We start from the raw sequence: 26,500 nt of genomic DNA, 5'->3' as shown, positions 1-26,500 counted from the left end.
ATTACGTGTGACAGTGTAGGCAGTTAGAAGGACTTTGCCTTTGACTCTGAGATGGGAGCCCCTGGAGGGCTGTGAAGAAATGAGTTGGGCTCACATTTTGATAGGCTCATTCTGGTTAGCGTGGGGCAGGAGTAGATGCAGGAAGAATACTACGAGGCTCTTTAAGTAATCCCAGCAAGAATGATGGTAGCTCAGAAGTGTGACAGTAGAAAAGTGGCAAAAAGAGTCATGTTGTGGATATAATTTGAGCATAAGGCCCATGGAGCTTCTTCACATTACTTGATGTAGGGTGTGAAAGAGAAGAGTTATAAATTAAGATTTTGGGCCTGAGTGAATTTAAAGATAAATACGCCATCAATTGAATGGGAACAGAGAGAATGCAAGTGGAGATTTCTGGGAGGAAGATCAAGGTTTATTTTGGGGCATATAGGATATGAAAGGTCATATAGACAGCCAGACTGAACTGTGAGTCAGAAGTAGGAGAGAGAGTTTGGAATGTGAGGTCCATGAAACGGAGATAAATTTCAGATTTGTTGGCAATGTAGATGATACTTATCTGCTATGAGACTGGATGAGGTCATCAAGGAAGTGGAGATCTACAGAGATAAAGAAGGTGATCAAGTACGCCAAAGTACAAAGGTAGGGGAGAACAACAGGAGTAAAGGTTCTGACAGCAAACCCCTGAAGCAAGAGGAAAATAAGCAGTTTTGTGTCCTGGAAATCAAGTGCAGAGTGTGACTCAAGAGGGAGAGGGTGATCAGCTGTGACCGGATCAAAATGTAAGACAAGGGAAACAAGGACCGAGAATTGACAATTGTATTTAAGGAGGAGGCGGTCAGTGGTGTCCTTGAAAGAGCAGGGCTTTGGTGCATTCTAAGAGGGGATAGAAGAAGAACTGGAGCAGTAAGTACAGATAGCTTTCTGGAACTTTTGCTTCATAGGGAAGCCAGGAAATAGGACAGAATGTAAAGGGAAAGTGAAGATTTAAAAAACCACATTTGCGTGCCGATCGGAACAGAATTGTAGGGAATAATAGTTGATGACGTGTGGGAGGAGGTTGCTAGGGGAACATTCTTGACCGAGAGAGATGGGATCAAGTGCACGGGGCCAGCACTGGCCGTAGGCAAATGTAGGGGTAGAGGACTTACGGTAACAAGTGGGAAAGCAGCGTATATGGACCAGATGTCAACAGTGGGTACAGGAGGTGGAATCTTCATTAGTTCTTCTCTGATTGTTTCCATTTTCTCGGGGACGTTGGAGGCAAGGAATCAGGTGTGATCCCTCTATAGCGGGAGTATGTAGGGGAGTAAGGAGATAGTGTGAATAGCTCAAGGTACTGGGAGAACGAATGGGCTAGTGATGCTTAGTGTCATTAATTGGCAGTATTAAAGGCTCACTTGAGTATGGTGGCGATGAATTTAAAATAAAACCCATTCACTTGGCTTTGTGTATGTACTTATATGTGTGCGTTCAAGGCCATGCAGTTACATGTGCAGACCAGCATAGGTAGAGAGTTGCCTTTACTCAGAACGGTGATTTTATCAAGTTAAGGGAAGGTCCAAAGGGAAAGATATTAAGTGTACTTACGACTGACCATGGAATTTAAGTTGGGTATGAAGGACAGAGAGGGGACTGAGGAACAGAAAAAAAGGTCAATTGACTGGGTGTCCAAGAGGTTAGAACTCTAGAAGTTGGTGACAAAGATAAGAAAGAAGATAAGAAGTGGAGATCAGAGTGTGGATAGTTAAAATTTTGGGAATAAGCAGCTGACATTGGGTGGAGGGCAAGATTGTTGGAAGAAATAAGTCCAAAAAAATGACAGGTGGGAAGAGGCAATTCATATGCAGGTACACAAAGGATGATCAAAATATATGGTGAATGTCTAAATTTAAAAACTATTATACTAAAAGACACATTGCCATTAAACCCCTTCAATATATCCCACACACACACTTTGCACACCCTTATCCCATCATTCATGCCTCTTTCTGAGGCAGATTTGGAAGTTCTCTTTTGTGTCTTTACAAGGTGTGATGAAAAACAAAATGGATGTTGGTGCAGGGTCATAGAAGCATTGCAGTGTGTCCTCATCTGCCTTATTCACTGGATCTAGCATTGTGCAAATTTTAGCTCTTAAGTCAACGTGACCATGAAAGGTCAACATTTTGATTCAGTTCAGGACATCGAGGCAGCCATGACAGCAAAACTAAAGTTACTCAATAAAAAGGACTTCCAGAACTGCTTCAGAAAGTGGCAAAAGTGATGGGATAAGTGGGTTTGAAGTGAGAGAGAGAGTATTTTGGTGGGGATTTGTGGCAATGAGTCTTCTACTGTAATAAATTTTTATAATTTAAACAGTCAACATATTTTCAATCATATTACATATGAAAATCCACAAGAAGTAGACGGGAGTAGCACCAGAGGGAGTGAGTAAAACAGAAACTAAACATCAGGAAATACGGGAGAAGGGGTTGGGGGTTGGTGGTTAAAAGCAGTGTCAGGTGTGCTGTGATCTGAAGTGGAGGTTTAAAGCTGGGGGCTTCAGTGAGGAGGAGGAAAGAATGGTCTGAATGCAAAAAAGTAAAATAAGGAAACCCAGTCCATTCTAGGCTCCTAGGTTATAGGAGAGAAGCCAGCACCTTTTGAGAAGACTGCAGAGCAATTAGTGCACTCAGAGAAAATCTGGTTAGAGCAAGGCCGTAAAGGGTGCATGGCAGAGACTAGCTTGAAGACACAGAGAAAGCTGCTGAGCGATGAGTTAGGGCACACTGGAAGGCTTCAGAAATCTGGGAGAAGCAGAAGTAAGCAGAATAGGGATGTACAGAACCATATGTGGATTAGAGTAGATGGAGACCTTCAAGTCTGGGGGCTCCGGGATGGCTAACATAGACTGGCATAAGAAGCTACTGATACCAGAAAATTCAGGGCAGAAAGTGTGGCGAAAGTATGTCTGCTGGTAGGTGTGCGGGAGGGTGGATTTCTGGGGCTTCCTCCTCACTTTTAAGGGAAGTGACTCAGATTGTGGGCCTCCTCACAGCATCAGAAACATGTTCACCGCTAAAGGGATCGGTGTGCGAACTCTCGGGTGATTCGCATTTTAACCAGGGCTCTTTGGAGATAACGGCACACGTTTTCTGAGAATTGTGCAAAACTGTAATAGTGGGTAGCATTGCGATGTTCTGGAAAGCTTGACTCTGTGCAAAGTGATCAGAGCTTACAGTGAAGGCCAGCTTTGCCCAGCTTTGAGGAGGCCCAGAGCTTGATACTTTGTTAGCAGCCATGTTGAGAGGCAGAACCCACTTCATTAGAGTCTTGGTTAGTGCCGGGAGGATCTTTAATTCCCCTTGGCCTTCTGGGGCTCACTGAGGCTGTCTTCACTCTGTGTCTGCTCATGACTCATGTTCGCGAGTTTCACTGAGGAGCGAAGACTGAAAACTGAACCTGATATAAAGTGCCATGAAATTTGATCACAAACTGAGCAGGGAAGCAGCAATTTGTGTCTTGACTCATCCCGTAGCTTGCCACCGAGTCTGATGTTAATAAGTTGAGAACACTGTAATGAGAACTCACGGCATTAAACAAAGTGGTTAAAATTAACAGGTGTACACTGTGACACGGGAAGCAGCTGGTGTGCCTTTAACTGGGGAACACAAAGCATTATCATGTCAATAAGCTCAGTAGGACTTACTCATAAACTCTAGTCATCGTAAAGAGCTATAGAAGTGTTTTTTTTCTTTCTCAGCAGTCTTTCTGTAACATTCATAAAAAAATGAATTCATAGCTTAACATTGGGAGGCTTTACTCTAGAATCTCAGGAAACTGGAAGTAAAGATCCTAATGTCAATTTTATGAAGTTTTTTTTATATCATACTTAAGACTAAGTTATGAAACAAATGTTGGCAAGTAATGTTGGCAAGTATAGTTTTTCAAACTATAGTACAGTGATGGCGAAACTTTTAGAGCTTTCCGTGATAACAAACAGCTGGCTGAGGCATGTGTACCGTAGGTTCACCACCACTGTGATAGGATAAAGAACATCGAAGTACATCATGCTACAAACTCACTAAAATATTCTTGCCTGTAAATAAGCAGTTATTTCCTAGCTCCTTCAGGCTTTCCGCTTGTAGGCTGTGTACTGATGCATCTGGTGATGTATCTGGGGTCTCTAAGACTTCCAGACATTGATTCACAGGGAAGCCCAGTAAGGAAAAGGCTGGACTTTTCTTTTTTCTTCTTACCTTTAGTTCTCTTTTTTCCATCTCTTCGATGTTCCGGGGTTTTCCAGCTGCAGCCTGGGGAACTCCACCTCCCCTCCCTACTGTCTGTGGAAGCCTGGCAGAATTACCTTCTAAATCCACAGACACTTGGTCAGGAGGTAAAGCAGGTTAGAAGACCATGGTTTCAAAACTCTACCAACCAACCCTGTGAGTTAGAGTCTTGCATTATATCCTCCACTAGGAATGATACATTTGGTTTTTGATTGGTCAAAATCAGTTCCATTATTCCTTTCTTTGTCAGAAGTCACAATCACCCCCTTCTAGAACATTAGTCAGTGTTGGGGCAAGTGAGTGGATAATATGATGTTCAATTTAAGTCACTGTGTCAGCACTTAAGGCAAAGTCTTTCCCTGGGAAGGTGACCCAACCCTTCCTCCTCATAGCACTGTATTCAACTGTTTATTTAGCTATTGTGTAAGCATGTATCCTGTTACTTCTCTGGCACTCCCAGTGACTGGGAGATTATTATGAGTTCAAGAAATGTTTGATGCAGAAATAAAGCCGTGACAATATTTAAGGAAGATCTCTACTAAAGGCATGGTAGTTTAATGTCTTCTGAGCTTCCTGAGTTATGATCAACTCTGCAGAATACAAAACCTTTCCAATTCTCTATCAAATACGGAGGACAGAGGTAGAGATAGGGACAGAGAGTTAATGGAGAGTTGGAAAAGGGTATATTGTGGGATATAGAAATACTACTAATATAAATACATATTAACAACCTTAGCAGGCCAAATATATGCTATTGTTTCCCTTCCCTGATTTCCCTCATTTCTTTTTTGGCATGTAGAACACGAGGAGTGGAACACACTTCTATGCTGAGGAGACTAAGGTTAGCATTTCATTCTGCTATGTCTGGAGTTTTCTTTTCTCCTTGTTTATTAGGTCATCTTAAAGTTTAAACATCTAAACTGTGTAACATTGTTCAAAAATAAGCTCATCTGTAAGTCTTTGACAAAATGAAAAAGGACCAAGCACTTATAAAAAGTGAATTGGAGACAACCTTTTCATCGATAAGCTCTGTTTTGGTTTGGGGAAGTAATCTGGAAATACTGTGTCTGTCGTAAGGAGGGTGGCCTCTCTTCAGAATGTCATGCAGTGAAAACATGGATTACAAAGCCAAATGCCCAGACTGAGGGGAAGGGAACGGCAGAACTGTATGCTTGCATTATTCTGTACCGGCTCATCCACCTCCAGGTACACAAGCGTTTCACGTAAACTCCTTGCTTTGGAGCTTTTGAACCTTGTGACCAGTGAGTATGACTGGTCACAACTGACCTGGGTTACACTGAAAACGGATGAACATCTAACATAAAACTTTCACCCTGACAAATTGGTTTTGCACTGAGTGAAGATTTCAAGGGCTAAAACTAGTTTTAAGGTCCAAAGCAAAAGCATTGTTAAGGAGGGGGTAGTTCTCTCCTTTTGAATTGGAGCCTGCCCACATCCTCATTCCTTTCGTTGCTAGGGCTTACCTCGGTTAAAGGTAAGTTCAATGCCAGTGAGGTGAGGGGAATATAAGTGCTGATGAATGACTATTTTACTCTCTTGACTTACAGTATTCTTACTTTAAATAGCTGAAGTGGGGCACATTAACAAGAGAGCTCGTTTGAGAAGGGCTAATTTGAAATTCTAATAACAACCTGTAAATTGTCATAACATTTTGTATTAATTTAAAAATTTTGGGAAGGCTGTCACCTCTGTGGCAGAATGTACTGTATTACCTTAATAAACATTTTATTTGGGTAAGTCTGGGATATTTTTATATAATGGGCTAAAATTTTAATGTTGGAATTGTTTGAGGATTAAGGCATAAAAAAGGTTATGTTTTCCCTTAAACTTACAAAAATTTTGTTTTTCTTGTACCTTACTGACATCATGAAGAATCTTCTCAAGATGGCACATTTGCTTGCCTTATTTTATTTACATTTTGAATGGGCTCCTTCCTTCCTCCCTGCTCTGTCTTTCCTTTTTCTTTTCCTTGCCCTTTCCTCCTTCCCTTCCTTTCTCTTTCCTTCCCTTCCATTTCCTCCCTTGCACCCCATCCTCTGACATGAGGGTCATGCTAAGTTGCCCAGGCTGGCCTTCAGTTTGAGATCCTCCTGCCTCAGTCTCATGAATAGCTGGAATTACAGGCATATGCCACTGTGCCCAGTTTATGACATGCTTTTTTAAACTCCTGAATTTACTAAATAAAATTTGGGCTTTTGTGTGTTTCAGACCTCCATTTTTCTATGATCTGGCATGTTTTAATTCCTCAATATTTAGAAAAACAATGAAATTAGGAAAAATATCTTGGTACAATAATTATTAAAGGGATTCCTGGAGGCAGCTTGAAATTACTTAAAGTCTTTGTGTCTTTTCTAGATACTCAGAATTTTTCTTCATCTTTTTACTTTTCTTTTGGGTAGAAATTTCAGTTGAAGATACCTTGTTATTCTCTGCCAAAGAGCATCTTGCATCACAATGCTTTAAGAACTGAAATCTTTGTCATTAATCTCCTTAAAGTATCACATTAGGTATTGTTCACCTTACCTGGTTTTAGTTGAAACAAGTTCTTATTTTAATTTGGGTCTTCAGAAAAAGAAACAAACATTTTCATTTTTTTATATAGAATAAACTTTATTGTTATCACAGACAAAGATCAAAAATAAAAGTTTTTATGTACATGTGACATGTAGTGCAAATGGAAGGCTTTTAAATACCACAGACGGACATGTTGTTGGACACAAAGGGAGGTGAATGATGGAGGTTAAGATGGTCGTCCTGGAACCGCAGGAGGGGGTCGCCTAGTCAAAACAAACAAAATAAAACAAAATAACAAAAAGAAACACACAAATGCAGAGGAAGAAAGCAATCTTTAAATTATAAAACAAATCCAAATAGTAGCATGCAAAAATACTCCACAAAAGTTAAATTCAAATCGGACAAAAAACACAACACAACAGAAACCAGGCACGCAAGCAGGGGATGTGGAAAGACGGGGAGACAATGTTAGCGATTGCCAGGACGTTTCCTGGCTGCCGGCAGTGTGCTAGGTCTGAGTCCACTCAACAATCTCATTATTTTGCACCCCGGAATTATAAATTCATGCAATCCTTTTTAGGAGAACTAGGGAGAGTACTAGACCCAAACACCTCTATAACTTGCATGTTTATTTCACAGTCCTGACCTTGTGACACTCAATTATTTCCAAAGACTTAAATGAACATTCCGCAATCTTTATAGGAGGAGAAAGAATTGACACAGAAATATGGCAAGTGAAATTATTTTAAAGTGAGGGAACGAGAAGGTGTAAAGAGAGGAACTGAGTAATGTAATCAGTGCAGAAAATGGTGGGGGGTTAATCTCACAGAAAGTACTTTGCTTCAAGTGAATAGTTTTCACTTGTGACAGTGTGGAATCAGGCCCGGCGACCATTGGAGGTGAGGGCTGATCCATGGCGACCCCAAGATTTTGTAGGATTTCCCTCTGACTGAGAGCTAGGTGCAACTGATTTATTCCAAAGCGAGTTCAGGGTACACAAAATTTAGTTTGCTGGACTTCTCTCTCTATCCCTAATCTGGCTTGTACCTGTCTAGTCAGGCCTATGGATTATGAAGTCACGCTCCAGAGCTGTGCTCCGGTATTTGCCGGGAGAATGATTTGCAGATAGAGAAGATACAGCAACTGTACATAGCAATGAACAGCTCTGTAGTAGACAAGTGGTAGGCCAAATAAAGCTTTCCCTCTAGTTTCCAGCAAAAGTCTACACATAATTTCCTCTTTCAAGCTGAATCTGTAATGAACTGCAGCAGGGTAGAGAACTGTGAGGTTATCTCATACCCTACTCTCTTTGGAGCTTTGCTTTGTCTACTCAACCAGGTGTTCAACAACACTTCCATCCCTGTTAATCTTGTAACACTTCAGGGAGTGGATCTATGATGTCTATGAAAAGCAAAAACTGAAAAAAACCTGTTTTTATTTTCTCTTTTGTGTGGTGTTAACAGAGTCAAACTGATACCTACTTCTGAGCTGTTCTTCCTGAAAGCCAAAACCAATTTTTTTCAGTCCAATTTGAGCTGGCTACCGTAAAGAGGCCTTCCATCCATTTAAATGATGAAGAACTTACTATTAGTACCTAACCTTCCAAATGTGGGGGTTCTGCAATCCTTTAGGTTGAGGGATCCAGGTAACGGGTATCCCTGGTGTTTTCATGAAGAAAGCGTAATTGAATTTCTGTCAGATTCAATGAGATTTGTCACCTGGCCAGCAAACAGAAACTATGTTTGAATTCTGAAGGGGCTTTAGAACACTTTAATTACCTCAGGAGGGTGGAGAGGTGGCCATTAAATTGAACAGCAAGTCCACAGTGCTGAAGGGACTTTCTACGAGCACAGCCAAATCACTTTCCTGTTGGAGCTAGTTTGATGCCCTAATCCAGGAAGGAGATCAGAAATTCTGACTTGAAATATATTTCACCCACAGCTAGAATGTCTGCTTCAAACATCAGAGATCTATCTCCTCAGATAACTCTTTTCATGTTACTTATGTTGCATCTAACTTGCCTTTTGTTGTCAAAAAACAAAACAAAAACAAAAGCAAACCCACTGTTGCCGATACCAGATACCAACGTTCAGGGAGTAGGTCAGAATCAGTTCTGTCATGAATCTGGGCAGTTCGGGTTTCTGCTCACTCATTTCCAGAATTCTCTGTATTACTTAGAGTGCTTGAAAGCAAGAACTGAACATACTGGGCTTTTTGCCTGGAGAGCTACAAAGGTATCTCATCCTATTGTCACTCCATCATGAAAGCTGGAGTCTTAAATCTGGATGGTGAATTGTTAACAAATTTCAGAGCTCATCATACTAGCATTTGCCATGTAAGTACATCAACCTAATAAAGATTATAACTTGAAGTTATATTTTCTGAAGCATCCTGAAAAGTAATAAAGTTGTTTGACCAAAACACGAAGGTAAAGAGATAAGAAAATCTGTATATGGGATTTATACCCCCAGCTCATAATTTATATATATAAGACTCAATTATTATTAAAATTGATGAATGGCCCACATTCTCTTGGATCAACTTCAATTTGGTCTGATGGTGACATTCTTGTGGCAAGATCCCTAGGAAGGTTTTTCCTATATATATTTTTTTCCTTTCTGTGAAAATTTCACAAAACTGTCTCTGCTTGTTTTGTTTGCCCATCATTCGGGTAACTTACCATGCTAGAATACTAGAGCTTGGGAAAGTGAAGAAAGGCAACAGGAATAGGTATTCTTCCAAATTCCCTCATGATCTTTAATTTTAAACCAGCCTAGATCGCTTTCATAATGATCTCATGAGGGTAATGTAACTAAGTGAACAGAACTCGTTTTTGGAGAGTAGGAGAGACAAAGTAACATAGAGAACCACCCGAATGCGACCCCAGGCCCTTGCAGATTCATCGCACGGATGTCTCCTCTCTGCTTCCAGTCTCTGGATTCCTGGAACCTTCCCCCTGAAACTCGGATACCACTGTGACAAAGCACTGGAGCCCTGGGAGGACTCTCCTAAGTTGGGAGCTATCATTACTGTTTTACTTTATTCTATCCCCCACCCTTTTTTGGTCACAGTCTGTACTAGGATAAGCACACTTAATGTGTTCACCCCACCCTAAAGCCACTCAAGAAAATAATGGAAGCTAAACTGTTGGATCAGGAGCTCAATTATTTACCAGTAAGACATGCATTTTGTTGACCTAATATTTGGGCTGAAAATCATTCCTCCTCCTACTTCCCAGACCTTTCGACAAATACATATTTTTCAATGGTAAACATCACATACCCTCTAGCTACCTAAGGTTCGTGTCCTTCAGTCTATTCCAACAATTATTTCAAAAAGGGGAACAAGTCTTGCCCATTCTCCTGCCTTCGATTTATCCAATTTGTTGCCTTTAAAAAAGTATTCTCTCTCCCTTGATTAATGACAGAAAAGCAAAACATTACCATTCTCCATTTTGGTAATTCTGAGCCAATTCAAGCATAAGAGCTATAAAATTTTTATAGTCTCAGGTACTACTGAAATGCACAGACATGACTCATATATGAGAATAAGGAAAGGGAGGGTCCTTCAAATGTTATAATTTATTTGAGGTTCAGAAATACAGCTTCACATTTTCACAATAGGTACATATGACCTTCAAGAATGATACAGGCTTTAGGAATTTGCTTCAAAAACTCCATTCACAGAGTCCACACAGCCACAGTAAGAAATCCTGAAAGTGCCCAGAAGACAGTGGAAAATATTCTGGCTCATTTAAATTAAGGAATCAACAGAGAACAGAAGATTTCACTTTTGTACACGACTTCATTAAAAAAGTGAAAGAAGAATTTGATTCAGAAAAGGGAGCAAATAGGAACACAGACATGTAGCAAAACAAAGGCTGTCCATATGAAATAAAACACAGATCAAATTGATAGTGGTAAGATCTCTAGTGGGGAGAAATGACTTTTACAGAGGTCAGTGGAAGAGGGCAGAGAAATTTTTGTCATAATTTAAAAATTACATCGCAAGCAAAGTTTAAAGAATTGAAGGATAAGATTAAAAAGAAATTAACGCTGAGCCACATGTGAAACCCTCCACCAGAGAGGTGAGAAAGTCTCACCGGTATACTAGGATGAACAGCCTAAAACAGGAGAATCTTCCTTGCGTTTTCCCTCTTGCTGTCTCACATACATATATGTGTTTATATATATACACACACAAATGGTGAAGCATACACTACATATATTTCAAAAATATTCTTAAAATTTCACATACAGAGCACCACACAAATTTAAACATACCAACTAGACAGAATGACTAGGATCATCTAGAAGACACATTAGAGCTCTTTCGAAAGGACTGAGTAGTCTATCTGGTGAGATATCCAGTTTCTCCAAAATCAGGTACTTTCTTTCACATTAAACTCTGAGCTCTCAGAGAGCTGTCCTCTAGGTGAAATGGTATAAAACTCAGGGTCTGAGTCTCAGTGGTGATCTTTTTTACATGGACTTCAACCGTTCAGAGACCTATGGTGAAGCTTTATTCTTAATTCTAAAAGGATTGCTGTCAATTTCAAAAATTAGACCATTTGCCAAATGGGAAATGTTTATTTGAAAAAGTTGATAATCCACCTCCAAGGAATTAAGTAACTTCTCCTCTCCATTTAAAAAGCAATTTTACTCAGAAAAATCCATTACTTTTATTATGTGGCTGACTACCTCTATTTTTTTATATTTCATATAAACAAAAAATGATTACATAGATCAGTTTAACTTTTGAACATTCAGTTTATTAATCTAATAATAACTCATAATTCTACCTGGAGATCTTAAAGAAAGGTTTCAAGATCTTAAAGTTCTCAACCTATATTGTCAAAGGTAGAAGTGCTGTGGATTTAGATACTAATGCCTGTCGATGTTACCTTGGTGTCATGGTTATTATAAACTTTGTGCCTCTCAGAATGAATATAATCCAAAATTAGGAAATTTTGTGTTTCATGTATGTTATGAAAAGTGAACCACTGTTATTATGTGTTATGCCAGATCCTCCAAAGATATCTCTTGGATTAACAGTTTAAAAATATATTTATAGTCACACATACTAAGCACATGTTTACATAGATATTTACACCCATACATATACATATATATATATACACAATTCACATTCAATCACACTCATGCTTGTGGCATTTTAACAATTGCTTCTAAACTTACTTAAAGAGAAACAAAATACATGTACTTATAGGAACAAATTTACTATGTATATACTGTATACACAGAGACACATGCATAGAAAATGTGTTTGTACACAGAAAACATCAACATTTATCACATACTGGTATTAGGTCCCATTTCATATTTGAGAATTATGGCTACAGTCTACACTTAAAAGTCACAAAATTAATCTATGTGGCTACCTTTTATCCTAAATTCAGAAGGTTTATAGTTATATTGCAGAAACTGGTTTCATTGCATTTGGGGATGAGTTTGTGTCTGAACATATAGCAAATTTGCTAATACACAGACCCTATTGTTCTTCTATGTTATAAAACACACCTAAAAGCAATACTCTGAAGGATATTCTTGGCAGGTGAATTCAGGAAATGCAATATGCCTGTTCTAAATCAACTATTTCTCTAATCTGTCCGCAACTGAGTAAATGGTTATTCCAATTAGTCCATGAGCATGCAAGATTTAGCGTGTGACAATAAAATTAGATTTACCTATCAAATAAACATACAGTTTCATTTTTCCAGTCCTAAAAATATCTTTTTTCAGTGTGCTGGACAAGATGGGAGCTACATCTATTGTGTTGACAACATCAGAAAATTAGAAATGGAATGGAAACAGGAAGCTCTTTAAGCTACAGTCCCATCCTAAGGCCTGATGCACATGCTGAACCTCAAACTATACATATACATTCAAGAGCTTCAGACTTCATTCACACTGGCATCTCCTTTTAACAGGATGCAAAACCTTATGACAGTACTACAGCAAACTGAAAATATTCTCAAATGTGACCGCTGAAATTTTGGGGAGACTGGGTTCTATTAGACATAACTTAGGAGTAAAACAAAATAAAAATGAACCAACAAAAGGAGACAATTGGAACAGTGCATCTGTGGGACTATAATCTAAAAACAAAAGCCAATGATGACAAATGCCATTGTTTATGACTGCCTAAGATCAGTGGAAAGAAACTTGGAAAAAAATATCTCCAGTTTTCTTTGACATGGTTTGTGCTGATCTGAGAACACACCAGTGGTTGTCCACAATATTTTCTTCTAACAGAAGGAAATTTTTGAAATACAGCAAAATGCAAAACCACATTTAGCACAAAGCCAAACCCTGGAGTATATAATCTGTTAGCTGCCTATTTTAAAGAATTCAAAGGAAGAAGCAAAGGGAATCCTAAAAAGAGGGAGTTTTATGAAAAGACTCACTGCAGATTGCTTTGCTGTGTGTATATGTAAGCTTTTCCATCTATTTATTGTTAAAGGGTACTTTATATCTTGCACGTTGATTCCACTTGCAAAGAGTTAATTTTTTTCAACGAGAAAAAATAAGATACAAGAGGACATTAGGGTAGGAATGTTCTTTCTGTAATCACTTGTAAAGTTGAAAATTTATTTCTTTTTTTGTAAATCTGTATTCTCCATTTTTTCCAATCATAACTGGGCTAGCTACAACCCTTTACAATATGTTCAATACAATGTCATTCCACGTGGCAAGTTCTCTTTTTCATAAGGGTTAAAAGTTTTTATTTCATCCTTTACGAGTATCTGCCTTGAGTATAAACTACACAGGAAATTAAAGTTAAGTTAACATACAAATCATGTTTGTTGCTTTCAAAGGGAGACATTTCAGTTAGTAAAATCTGATTTACTTCTGTAGAATATGAAATAATGTCATGGGACCCCATGATTCAGTGAATACTTGCTCTGCTGTCTGGGAACAGTTAGCAGACAAAATTCCAATTGGCTTCTGACTGTTTCCTACACGTTAATCATCTGGTCCTCAGTAGTTTAAAACCTAGCCTCAAGACTGAACCATAAGTTCCAAACTAAACTGCTTTTGTAAATTTTAGAAGCTTCAAGTTTACTTTGGATCTCAATGTTTCAATATAATTTTCTGGAGTGAGCTAGGTAGGGACTCTGTAAAAGTGAGAGGGCTGCCTTCGACCACAGCATCTTTCACGTTTCTTCCTAGCCCAGGTACTGTTCTTTCAACATGATTATTTCACAGTAAGCCTCAAGATTTCTTTAGAAAGCTTAAATGTTGATCTGGGGATGTTGCTCTGTGGTAGATCACTTGTCTGGCATTTGCAAAATGCTAGATTCATTCTCCAGTATTTTTGTTTTGTTTTGTTTTTCTCCGGTACCGGGGACCGAATTTTTGACCTTGCGCTTGCCAGGCAGGGGCTTTGCCACTGAGCTAAATCCCCAGCCCTCATTCTCCAGTATTAAGGTGGGGGGAGAACTTAGAATGGATACTCACACTACCTCTTTTTAAAGAGTTCTTACATAATTATTTATATGCAAATATATAAGGGAATCGCAAGTCAGAATGGAAAGAATTCTTTTTGCTCCAACCAAAATAATAAATCACAATAATAAATTGGAGTTAGTACCAAGGTACAGTTAGTCACAACAAAAATTAGATTAGCTGGAAAAATTAACATTTTCCAGATTGGTCTTCAACATCACTTACCAGGAGGGGACTAGATAAGGAAGTAAAGGTTTTACACTTCTGCAGACACTTTTAGAGATGGAATGTTTTGCTTCTTCCTTGAACTCTAAAACTAATTGAATCTATTGGCTTATTGCCTCAAATAAGCTGTGATTTCATCTTAGCCTCCGCTTGTGGCACGAAGCAAAGCATATTGGCACGAGGGGCGGCTCTCTAGAGCAAACAATAGAGACTTTTCCTTTGCAAACTACCTTGTGCTTCTGGAAAAGTCTTATTCTTATGGAATTCCAGTTTTAAAAAGATCACTTCCTAGCAGTGTTATGAAATAAAGAAGAAGGAACGAGTAGTTAAATATGTAATTATCAGGTAGGTGATAGCACTAATAATAGACAAAAGAGTTTCTGCCATCTTAAATAGAATGGGAAAAGAAATATGTATGGCTTAGTTCTAAGCTCATTAGTATCTCATATCTGTTAAGAATTATATTTAATGAGCTACCTGGTAGACAACTTGGAAAAGTTGTCTAAAGCAATTTCAAATATATGCCAGGCTTGGCAAATGGTACCCAAAGTACAGGGCTGCTCTACAAACCTACCTTCGTCAGAAGTTTTCAAGAGTCAAACCCCCAAAATAGACATACCATGAGCAATGAAGATGCGTGACGAATGCATTAGTCAAACTAGTTACTTGCCTACTCATGTCCACACATGCGACTACTCATGAGTTACTGCAACAGTTATCGACTATGTTGCTTTCGCATAATTCGTTAGTGATTAATTGCCATGCCAGACACTTCCTTTAGTCTAACAGAGAGGATTCTAGTGGACGAATTATAGTGGGACGAGTTGGTGATGGGGGTGGTCTCCGGCTAGAAAGAGAGAAAGAGAGAGGTAAAGAAACAAATAGAATAGCAGAAAGTTGTTCCCAAGGATGCCGAGAAAGAGCCGACGTGCACATGCGCATGCAGTTCGGGCCAGCAGCAGTGGTTGCAGTTGGTATTGACGGAGTACCGTTGTCATCTTAGATTCATGAAGCAATTTTCAAAGAAAATTAGATATTTTTCCTACGAAAAACTTTCTCAAAATCAGCCAGATTTTTAAATACTAAATATAAGAAATCATTTGAAAACTATCTAAAAAATACTGCACATATTTCAGCCGGTAGAGTATAACGATTATGTACAATGAACTGGGTTGTGCTTTACCTACTCCAGGAACTAAAAAGGTATGTTAAGTCTCACACAGTCACGGCTTTTGGATATTTATCTGTCTTTATATAATTTTCTTCCTCTTTTTCTATCAGGATGTTAGTTCCGATTTCTCAGTGCTTTGAGCAGTCACACTCTCCAATTTGCTCTGTATTTTGCAGGGCACTAGAAATTCAAAGAAGTCTTTAAGAGCTCTCTGCACTAAGGGTCAACAGGCTCAGTCTAAGTAATTGAGGAAACAGTATAATTCTAGTTCCTGTTTTGGACCTAAAGGTTTTAACATTAGCAGTAACAATGACCACTTTCTCTGGTTGATAGTGGGGTTTCTGATAGCTGAATTTTTAAGCAAACATATTCCAGATAATTAAATTTTACTGCAGTCAAGAATCTCATTATTATCAAGTAATATTATTTATTCCCTGAACTGTTATATTTATTTCTTAAATATTTTAATGAGTGAGTTTGTGTGTGTGTGTGTGTGTGTGTGTGTGTATACTTCATATGATGTACCTTGGGGGTAATTTTAATACTTCCCAAATTTCAACAAATTATATCAACTGAGACATTTTTCATTCATAAAATTCTCCACTGATTGTTTTTTTCTGAAAGACTCCTTCTGCAATTATAATCACATCATGGGATTATCTTCTGTTTTGGAAACAATAACTGGTCAAAGTTAAGGTCTATTTTGAGGTATGAAGACATGGAATTAGAAAAGTTGAAGAAAACACTTATGAAATGTTTAAAACTCACATCGCTGTTGCCTAGTTCTTAGGGTTAGCACAGTCACTGCTGGGGCCCTGGTCTTGCTTCCCCCTCAAGTAACAGCAAGAACCATAAGAAAGTCCATGGAAAATCAAAGCAAAAGCAAAAGAGATACTATTAATTAATGGTGAAAATACTGACTACTTACACATAAACTCGTAAATACTGAGTTTCTTTTCCCTCCTATACTAAAAACATGTCTAAGAGACTTTAAAATAAACCTTTTCCTGTAAACGTGTATTCTAATTTAATGACTATGCTACCTTTTTTTAAAAAACAGTTAAGCGGGCACTTAGTTTTTAGAAGTTACTTAGGCATACATAGTAGGTACAGTAAGAAAGCTAAATCTACATTAGTGGTATAACTCAGTAAACAAATAATTCTTCTTCCTACAGAAAGGCTACCATGAGCACCTGAAATGCTTTGGGAATTCTCCACCAGGAAAAATCCTCTCATAATTTCGTTCGTACCTACAACTATGCAAAAACATCTCTTTTCTGGTATATTGTTCATCTTTGTTTAAAATGGCTGAATTTCCTATATCTTGAATCTTGCACCTGCATTGTTTCCCTTTTAGAAGTGATGTTTTCTAGGTCAGAGGCCATGCGTACTTCACCCGTTTCACCTGGTGCTTAGCATGCTGTGACTTGCAGTTACGTTTTCACTGTGCTTTTGTTCATCTTTTCGTACTTCTCTTTCAATGCACACCAAAGCATTCTCTGTCCTACCTGCCTTTTTCAGATACTGTTGCCTCTATGGCATCTTAACATATTTCAATTAGGAGTCATCACACTGAGTTACAATGCGGTTTACACGATTATTTTCACTGATTAGATATGTGCTGTGCCTTACTCTTCTTCATGTTTCTATAATAGCTAGTTCTTTGCTTATTGTTTACTCAGTGAATGTTTGACAACTGAATAAAGCAAAGTTATTCCTCTGGAAATCAAACAACTTATGAATAGTTACGATATTCATTGGTCTTATCATAATAGAGGGTGTCAGTAAATCATGATCATGGTGCAAAAAAATAAAAACGTGACATGTAGGGCTGAGACTCCAGGGAATTCTACATATAAAACTAGATGACTCAGTTCTTCATTAGGTGTTTGGAATAAGTACTAAATAATAAACACCCTGTCCTAAAGGAGTTTGACAAATAATAATGTAATATATGGAGATGTATTCTTAACAATTAAGCAATTATGAGGGTGGGTGTAGAAAGTTGCCCAGAATTTGAACTTGGAGGGAAACTCTACCAATAATAATAGACTTACACAGGGGTTTTTATTTGAAAAAAACATATTTTGGGCTGCACTTCCGGTGAGAGGCAGGATACAGTTTAGCATGATAGACTGGAAATTGTTTTATGCAAACTGATAGCTTGGACTAAGGTTTGTAACCAAGAGAAAAAAAACTGCAAAGGGATTCTTTTCTGATCCTTTCATTTCTGGCTTAAATGCCATTCCTCAGTTCTTCTAGACCATCTCAGTCTCCCACGTCTGCCGCCTATCCTATCACTTAACTCTGTGATTACATATTTATTTACTAAACTATTTCCTGTGCTCCCTATAAATTAAAAGTTTCCTGAGAACAGAGACCACTTATGTTGCATTTTTACAAATATTCAACATTCAGTACAATGTGATTAAGTGGTAGTAAATAAATATTCACTGGGTGAGAGAGAAATGAGTAAATGGGTGAATGAAATGTATTGCCTAAGCAAGATATTTATTCAGGCAATAGTCAAAGCTAGGGCAAGTTGAGCAGGTCCAGAGAAGCCAGGGGTGCAAAATTTGGAGGTGTTTTTCCAAGACTAATATTTGAAGCAATATGTTTACATAGAAAAAGTCCTGTACCAAAAGTCAAATAACGTGGACTCTAGCTCCAATTTTTGACTTGTGCAACCATTAACCTACTAAACTTCTCTAGGTCTCAGTTTTCTCAAACGTGACACACACTCAGCTAGATGATATGTACTGGGCCTTCTAGTCATATACTTCACGAACTATTAATTGAGTATCTACTTCATGGATTGGATCATGTTGGGTGATTTTGAAGGTGCTCAGAATATTCCAAATAGCAGACTAGTAGAATAAGACAAAATGTGCAAGTGGTTTTACCATAGCAGTACATTTTAAGTGGAATAATGGGGCAAAATTGTGTAGTTCACTGTGTAAAGTGTATACTATAAGGAGCTTGAAAATAAAACAGTGTGGTTAAAGCAAGGGCAAATGTGATTTTAAATGCTGCTTATATAACTTGGAAGTTGTGAAGGAATGTAGGTCTATTATGAGTGAACTAGAATTTAAATGATGACAACTGAGGAATTCATTGGTAAAGATGAAGAACAGAAAAATTCACATACTCTGATGGCACAGTAAATTCTCATTAATCTGTTCTTTAATCCCTGGACCATGCTGAATGGGTCACAAGAAGCACAAATTGAAGAAAGGACAGCAGATAAAAGATGGAGAGAGAGGACACCAGGAGAATACATTTCTGCTATGTGTCTGTATTGTTGTGCATCTTATTTATTCCATATCCTGGAACTTAGCACTGCCTTTGGCTCCTAAGTATTTATTTTCCCAAGTAAGCCAGGAGAACCTATTCACCTAGCTAAGGGCCTTGCATTGATAAATGCTTCATCTAACTGTGGTGAATCTTTGAAACACACCCACTTTCAGGTTGAAGGAACCCACATATGTACTTAGTGCTGTGGTTTGTGCCTAGATGTCTCCCCAAAGCCTCATGTGGTCATGAGACTTTTTCAGAGGTGGCTGAATCTAGAGTGTGTGATGCTGGGATTAAGGGCGTATGATTAATAAATCACTCCACTGATTGGTTTGGCATAGTTATGGCTACGATTAAGGGTGTGAGTGCTACATCTGCCCTAGGGCGGGTAGCCTCCATACAATGTAAGGGACAGAAAGAGTCTAGTCTCCTCACTCCTGTTGCTTTGTTACCTTCTGGCTGCCACAAAAAGCACCCCCTGACACACACACATATGTTTGCTTACTTGCTTGTTTGCTTGCTTGCTTTTGCTGTCTTCTGCTGCCATGAACTCTTGACTCTCTGCCATGAGCCACCCTACCTTGGAGCCAGTCAATTATGGACTGATACCTCTATAGATTGTGAGCTAAATAATTCCTATTCTCGCTTCAGCAGCACATGTACTAATAAACCTTTCCTCCCTTAACTTTGGGCATTGGGTATTTTGTCTCAGCAATGAAAGAAAAGTAACTAAAAGAATTGGTAAATAAAAATCCTAAAAATTGTCCCATTCTTCTGGAAGAAATAAGGATTATTTTATTTCTAAAACAATAAAAACAGTAATCTGTGTGTAAAATTTTAGTAGAAAGCAATTAAAGAGAAGCATTAAGTTGTTTAGGATGAATTCTCTTAATAAGCAATACTGAGATGTTTGTCAGCTCCAACACCAGAAAAACATTTAAGTTTTACTGTTTAAATTCATTTCATTGGTCCAGTTCCTAACCATTGAAAGAGTTTCCAAAGACATTCATTTCATTTTGGGTGAAGCAAAGTTTTTTGTTTTGTACCAAATTTTCCTCAGTTGCTTTGTTTCATGACAGCCTTCATTAAGTAATCCATTATAATGAAATGGAGCATCTTGTATCAGTTAATATTTATTGAAATACTTCATTGTGTGTGGGCAGTTTATGGTTATGATAGACGAGCCATATTTCTGTTTCCAAATCAAAGGGAAAGATGTAATACTTGAGGTTGTATTTATGCTGCAGGGATGGACCATTTACAGTATTATGGACAAAGACAAATTTTACAAGAAAGGCAAATGCAGGGTGGGTGGTATTTTGGTGAAAAAACTGGCTTCTCTGATAAGACAGAAAAATGCATCAATTGTTTTTTCTCTTATTCCATCGTCTTTTAAGAACAGAGGAATTAACATTTCATTTGCTCTTTTTTAGGTTAGCTGGTTTTGAGCGCCCATGGTGTGAGGCCAATCTTAACAGGGATGGCGGAAAGGGCCCTTTTAGGGCAAACTGCTTTGGTGCTCAGCTCCTTGGTGGGTGTGGAGACTATTCTTCTAGTGTCTTGTTTCCAAGGAGCATAATGTGGACTTCTGCAGTGCCTTGATCTTTATGTGGCTGCAGATGGGAAGAACTCACCATCTGACTGGTGACTGTGAGGCAGATTGGACCTGCATACCTCAGTATCCTTCCTTTCTTACCAAGATCCCAGTCTACAATTTGTTCTGTTGGGCAGTTCTATCAGTATGGTCTAGTCCAGGCAAAGAACCTCAAATTATACCTTGCACCAGAATTCTCTGGAGAACTTGCTAAAGCACAGGTTATGAGGTGCCACCTAGAGTTGCTTCTGGGGTGGGACATTTCCAACAAGGTAAGGCAGATGCTCCTGGTCCAGGTACCATGCCTTGAAAACCACTGCTCAGGCATGATAAATGATTTTGACCTTGCGCAGAAAAAGTCGAAACAAAAATGAGAAAATGCTAGAAGTGCATTAAGAGGCTTGAAGAAATGGGCTTAGCAATGCTTCAGTAGTTTAGGGAATTAGATTTAATGTGTTAGGGCCAGAGCATTTTTAGCTTTATTTTCTAAAGACCAAGATACAGTAGCTTTCTTGTTTGGCCTCTGCTGGCATAATGACTTGCTTAGGGAAGCTTGTATTTCCTCATGAAAATAGTATTGAAAGTAAATATGTCCAAATGTGCATTCCAAGTTCTTATCTTTAGGGAAAAATGGTTAAAATCCAATCGAATTAGTTAGCTGGCCCCAAATTAAAAAGAAATCCTCAGAAAAGATACACAAAGGTTGCTACTTCTAGAGGTATTTGCTTGAGAGTGCAGTTATTTGCATAAAAGGACGCTTAATACTACAGGTTCTACTTAGTAAATATAATTGAGGCTCAAAAATGTAACTGTGTCAAAAATTCAGTTTACTTTTAATTACATCTAGGATTGAAGGAGAATTATATATTCCAGTTTTTCAGAGCACTGAAGTTTGGTGTCAACTTACTCAACTTTTTAATGTAATTGATAGTGAAAGATTTCATATACTTAACCACTAGATGTAAGGTGCCTCCTTTCTCTACATAGGATGGATTTCTTAGAAAATAAACAAAAAATGTTTCCTGAATTTTAATAATTGAAATTCTCCATGATCCTTTTGAAATTTTCAGTTCTTGCATTCTTTTTCAAAGTTTGAGGCCTGCACGTCTTATGTGAACGGTATTCTAACCCTCCCATAAGCTCTGATTTCTGCTACTTTGTGCAGTCTTCCATGACCTGCTGAGGACTGTGTCTTAGTAGGTAGATCAGTGGCTGAACTAGTGAATGGGCCCAGGGTAACTTGGGCAAAAAGAGCGCTCCGTAGAGTGAATGAAATGAGGCTATGAAGAATGAAAAGAGGCTATGAGCCAGGCTTTTGCTTCCTCTTACAAATGTCTGCTCTAAAAGAACTGGCTGTGGGACACAGTAGTTCAGATTTCAAGATTGTGTTTGCTTAGTTTGAGCAAATTTGATGAATTAGTTATACATATCTAGAAGGCATGAGGCTACACTCAGAAAAATGCTGTAACACTCTTAATTTTGTCCACATAGCAGATAATGCCATGTCATTTATTATCAAAAATCCTATCGGATACCATCCAGCACATTTTTGGCCTTTTTTTTTTTGTTGGCTTAAGTAATACTGTCCAAGTCAATGCTGTCCAAGAAGAGTTTAAAGTAGATGCTAGAAAGAATATAAAACTTGGAGTCCGTTTGAACAGTTTAGGAAATTCTCAAATGTGACTCTTGCTATGTGTTAGAGTGGACATTTCTTTTCTCTTTGAAAATGAACTCATGATTTTATAATGTATGTCACTGGTAAAATATGAATAATTCATAAAATTTGAAGTAAAAATATGAGAAAATTGCCCACAAACTTTATTTGATGTTACAAACTTATAATATCCTGTTTAAATTAGTCACTGAGAGATATCATCTGCCTTGTCACTTTCTTTACATTGTCCTCGATGCCTGACTTGGATTTTCTCTCAAAGATATGGTACCAGCGTACTCGCTTCTGTGGTTGTGGCAAAAAGGCACCTTACAGGATAATTTGCCCGTATTAACTCTGCTCAGTTTATGATTTATAAAGAGTTTTGTAAGAACATTCACTCAGGAAATGTTTAATAGGACAAGCAAGTATGTTTACACTGGTTCATAAAATATGCTCTTTTGGGTAAATTCCAAAATAAATTGTGCTTGAGCATCACAAGTCAGCTTATCTTGTGTTCTTTTCCTTTCCTCGATTAAGCACTTTAATAAAGCGCTGTATGAAAGAGAGAACTGAGGTAAAGATGGTCACTGTCTGGAAAGAGCAGCTTGTTGAGACGGGGAAAGTTAACAGTGACAAGGGCAGGGCAAGCGCTCAGACAGGACTGTGCCCAAGAGGGGCAGGGACACTGAGAACCCTGTCCTGGGCTTGGAAGGGGACTTGGGGGTTAAAAGGGCTTCCAGAAAGTAAGGAAAGTCGAGAAGACTGGCATTCCAGGAATAGGAAAGGATGTGAACCAAGGCAAGGAAGCCAGAGAAAGTATTGCTGGTTTGAAAAATGAAGTGTTGTCTTATTCTTTATTACAAGTACCTGGGGCTGGGGATTTAGCTCAGCGGCACAGTGTCTGCCTGGCAAGCGCAAGGTTGTGAGTTCAATTCCCAGTACCAGAAAAACAAACAAACAAAAAAACAAGTACCAAAAAACCAGTCCCAGGTCCTAATAAAATTCTAAAACAGATAACTTTAGAGGTTTTTCAGTTGTATGAAAATGAGATATTTACATGTACTATTTTGGAGATTAATTTTGTTTTATATTTTGGCCTCTGTGCTATATCATTGCCAGCAGATAAGCTGAGGAAAAGAAGGAAGAGATGCAAGGAAGCCGAAGGTAAGAGAAATACAGCATGATAATGCTATAGAGAGGGATGCCTGGGTTTGTTCTAAGAGATTTATATGAGCATGGCTATTGAATTAAATCAGGCAGGCCTCTTTCAATGAACTTCCTTCCTTCTTTCCTTTCTTCCTTCCTTCCTTCCTTCCTTCCTTCCTTCCTTCCTTCCTTCCTTCCTTCCTTCTTTCCTTCCTTCCTTCCTTCCTTCCATCCTCCCTCCCTCCCTTCCTCCCATCCTTTCCTAATTTAGGTGCCATGGAAATCTTCTCCCATTGATGGAAAGGGCAAAACTTTTTCTGATCCTCCTCATATTCTGTCCTTTGCTCTTCCTGCTTTAGGCACCAGGAAAGGGAAGCAGATGCTGCCTTTGGAGAGAAAGCAGAGAGACAGGGAAGGAGGTGCTGAGAACTAGCTGTTGGGAGAGGGAAGCTTCCACTTCTGGCTGTGTATTCTTTGTCATCTAAAGTCAGGGCAAAGAAAGAGCATAATAGGGTGGGAAAAGGCAGCACTCTGAGCATGTAGAACTGTAAAATTCCTTCCTGCTTTAAGGACAGAACAGATGTTTTCCGCCTTTCTGAGGGAGCCCAGGTACCTTAAAAGCACTGCTGTGTAACTTTGGCCCTTACTTCAGAAAGGTAAACTGGAAATATTGATGGAGAAGTTATCTTTCCCGTTCTTTAAAAAGTATACGTACAGTAATAAGCAAAAGAAACACAAGGAAGCTGAAGATTTACAAAGTACACTGCATCAACATTTCATTGTCACCTGACCTTGATATGTGATAAATTAAAAGGCCAGTTTTTAGTGCAACACATGTTTTTCTTGTTGTTGGTATCAATCCAAATAGCAAAAATGGAGACAAAGAATTACCACTTACTGATCACAGTCCCAGTAATCAAAACAGAAAAAAAATCCAGCAGGAGGAGCTCTAACATGTCTAAGAGCTCAAGTTTTAAAAACAACAAAATTTTTAAGGCAAACAGAGAAAAACAGAGAGGCATTATGCCTTGCGAGCTGCCATGTCAGTGAAGAAATATGTGACTAAGTCCAATTAAATGCTTAGCGAGAAGCCAAGAGATGATACCGGTGGGGACAGCATGGCCTTCATTTTCTCCTGCAAATCTCCTCTCTCTGACGCTGTTAAACTCGGGCTGGGCCTCTACAGTCTTAACTCTCACAAAAGAGGGAGCAAAAGGCTGATTTCTGGACATGCCTAGAAGTAATTCTGTCCCTCTGAATAGACTGTATTGTTTCTAAATGAGTCTTTGACACTGGCTCAGAAACCACATTTTAAAATGGAATTTTCATTGTTAGCTGAAAGCACTACGAAACTCCTAACAACTAGTTTCTTTTGCTCAGTGGCTTATTGGGTGCTTTTTTTTTTTTTTAAATGAGAGAAATGCTGTCTTTGTAAAAGTTGGTGCTAAAAGGGCAAGAAATTATATGTCCTCTGGACCATGTAAAGAGTCTGCAGAAAGAATTAAAGCTTTCTAACGCGCACGCGCGCGCACACACACACACACACTCACGCACACACACTTTTGCTCTCTCTCTCTCTCTCTCTCTCTCACACACACACACACACATGGACTGGAACACAAAGAACTGACTCAGGAAAACAGCGAATAGTGTACGAATTTAAGTGATCCAATTCATAGGGTGAGCCTCTCCCTTTTGGACAGTGCTATGGGGGTGGGATGGATGTGTGCACACACAAGATGATCATGATTACCTAACCTGAAGGAAATTTTCAACCAGTGCCTTTAATGTGTTGCCAATAAAAAGTCAAACTTTTTGTTTTACACCTTAATGGTATTGCCCACGTTTAAAACTTTTATACAAGCTCCTGCAGAAACTTTTAACTAGATCAGTTCAGACCAAAAGTCACTAAATAAAGCTAGTCTAGACGGAAAATCTATGGAAACCATATGTCCTTTAGGCATCTGTCTTACAAAGGCTGCTGTTGTCCTAGGGAAATCGGTCACAAAATATGCTTTTAGGAAAGCAGTGCTGTAAGGACCATGGAGAAGTGCTTAAGAAGGCTGGACTTAGAGGAAGGAAAGGCGAAATGTTTCTAAACAAAAAGGTCTCATTTCCACGTACACCTAGCTGTAGGTAAACAATTCTCAAAGGATAGGCCAAAGCCGATATCATTTACATTTCCATTATTCTAGAAGGGATCCAAAAGTTTAGTTGTGTTCCTTCAGACTCCTACAGAACAATAGAACAACTCTGTTCTCACCCACAGAGAACTGTTTTGAATCATGTTGTACGTGGATGGGGCCAAAGAACCAGAACATTTTCTTCTGATTATTACCTCATCCTGCTGGCCTGCCAAACACAGCTAGAAGGCAGGTGTCCGACACAAGTAACCAGAAGACTGCTCCGTATAGCTGGGTGCACAGCAGAGCTGAGGACCCAGCTGAGACAAAGGAAATGAGAAGGACAGGGGTACAAAGAGGGGTGCAATGAGGATGCAGGAAAGAGGGATATTTTGAAACTTTACTTTCCAATTCAGTATTGCTTTCCGAACTAGACACAATAGTCAGGGTGACCTTCCTTAACCAGCTACATACTTTCACAACTTAAAAAGCACCTTAATTTTAATAAGCAATATGGAACCCACAAGAAAAAAACTAATAATGCAACTTTAATGACAAAAATAGCATTTTACCTGAAAACTACAATAGTATGTATGTAGTGGAAACTACGAAAGTATTCATAAATTTCAAAGATTCCTTGTGATCTTTTAGAATATTATACTGAAATCCTTGCTCCTCAGGCAAGAGAAGGGGACAATGTAGTAACAATGCTCATTGGCACGGGGGTTGCCGTATGTTGCTCAATCACCTATAAGACTATGCATGAACAATATACAGCAAATAGCTTCATGGGCAAAAAGGTCCTGTGTAGATAAGAAAAACAGAAATCTATCAGATGCAATCAATAGATTTCAGTATATCAAAATTTTAAGCAATATGAGAAACACTATTTTGTTGAACTTTTACAAAGATATTGTGCCTTACAAGTGAGCTTTGAATATACTTATTGGCTTTCAAGTATTAAATATTAAGATGGAGATGGAGTGATTTAGAGTGTTAGAAATATTAAAACAGTTCAAGC

At 38.6% G+C, this 26,500-nt stretch overlaps 2 protein-coding genes across 6 annotated transcripts in view; both read right to left on the bottom strand.

Annotated features, from left to right (window-relative positions):
* Positions 1-4,543, bottom strand: part of LOC102029359 (chromosome unknown open reading frame, human C1orf105) — a 35,921-nt gene extending 31,378 nt beyond the window's left edge. The window contains exon 1 of the mRNA XM_005374859.2: positions 4,239-4,543. Coding sequence (XP_005374916.1) covers positions 4,239-4,259 — 21 coding nt within the window. The 5' untranslated portion in view covers positions 4,260-4,543. The remainder of the gene's footprint in view (positions 1-4,238) is intronic.
* Positions 4,544-6,907: 2,364 nt separating this feature from the next.
* Positions 6,908-26,500, bottom strand: part of Dnm3 (dynamin 3) — a 535,700-nt gene continuing 516,107 nt past the window's right edge. For 4 of the 5 annotated variants that reach the window (XM_005374853.2, XM_005374854.2, XM_005374855.2 and 1 more), the window contains one exon: positions 10,346-15,344. In XM_005374853.2, the coding sequence (XP_005374910.1) occupies positions 15,275-15,344 (70 nt within the window). In that variant the 3' untranslated portion in view covers positions 10,346-15,274. Of the gene's footprint in view, positions 7,067-10,345; positions 15,345-26,500 lie in introns of those variants that run through there. The other variant, XM_005374856.2, reaches the window with a different exon arrangement.

The sequence above is a fragment of the Chinchilla lanigera genome, unplaced genomic scaffold (assembly GCF_000276665.1).
Source record: "Chinchilla lanigera isolate Chin_1 unplaced genomic scaffold, ChiLan1.0 scaffold00005, whole genome shotgun sequence".
Taxonomy (NCBI): Eukaryota; Metazoa; Chordata; class Mammalia; order Rodentia; family Chinchillidae; genus Chinchilla; species Chinchilla lanigera.
This window is presented reverse-complemented; position numbering and strand designations above follow the sequence as displayed.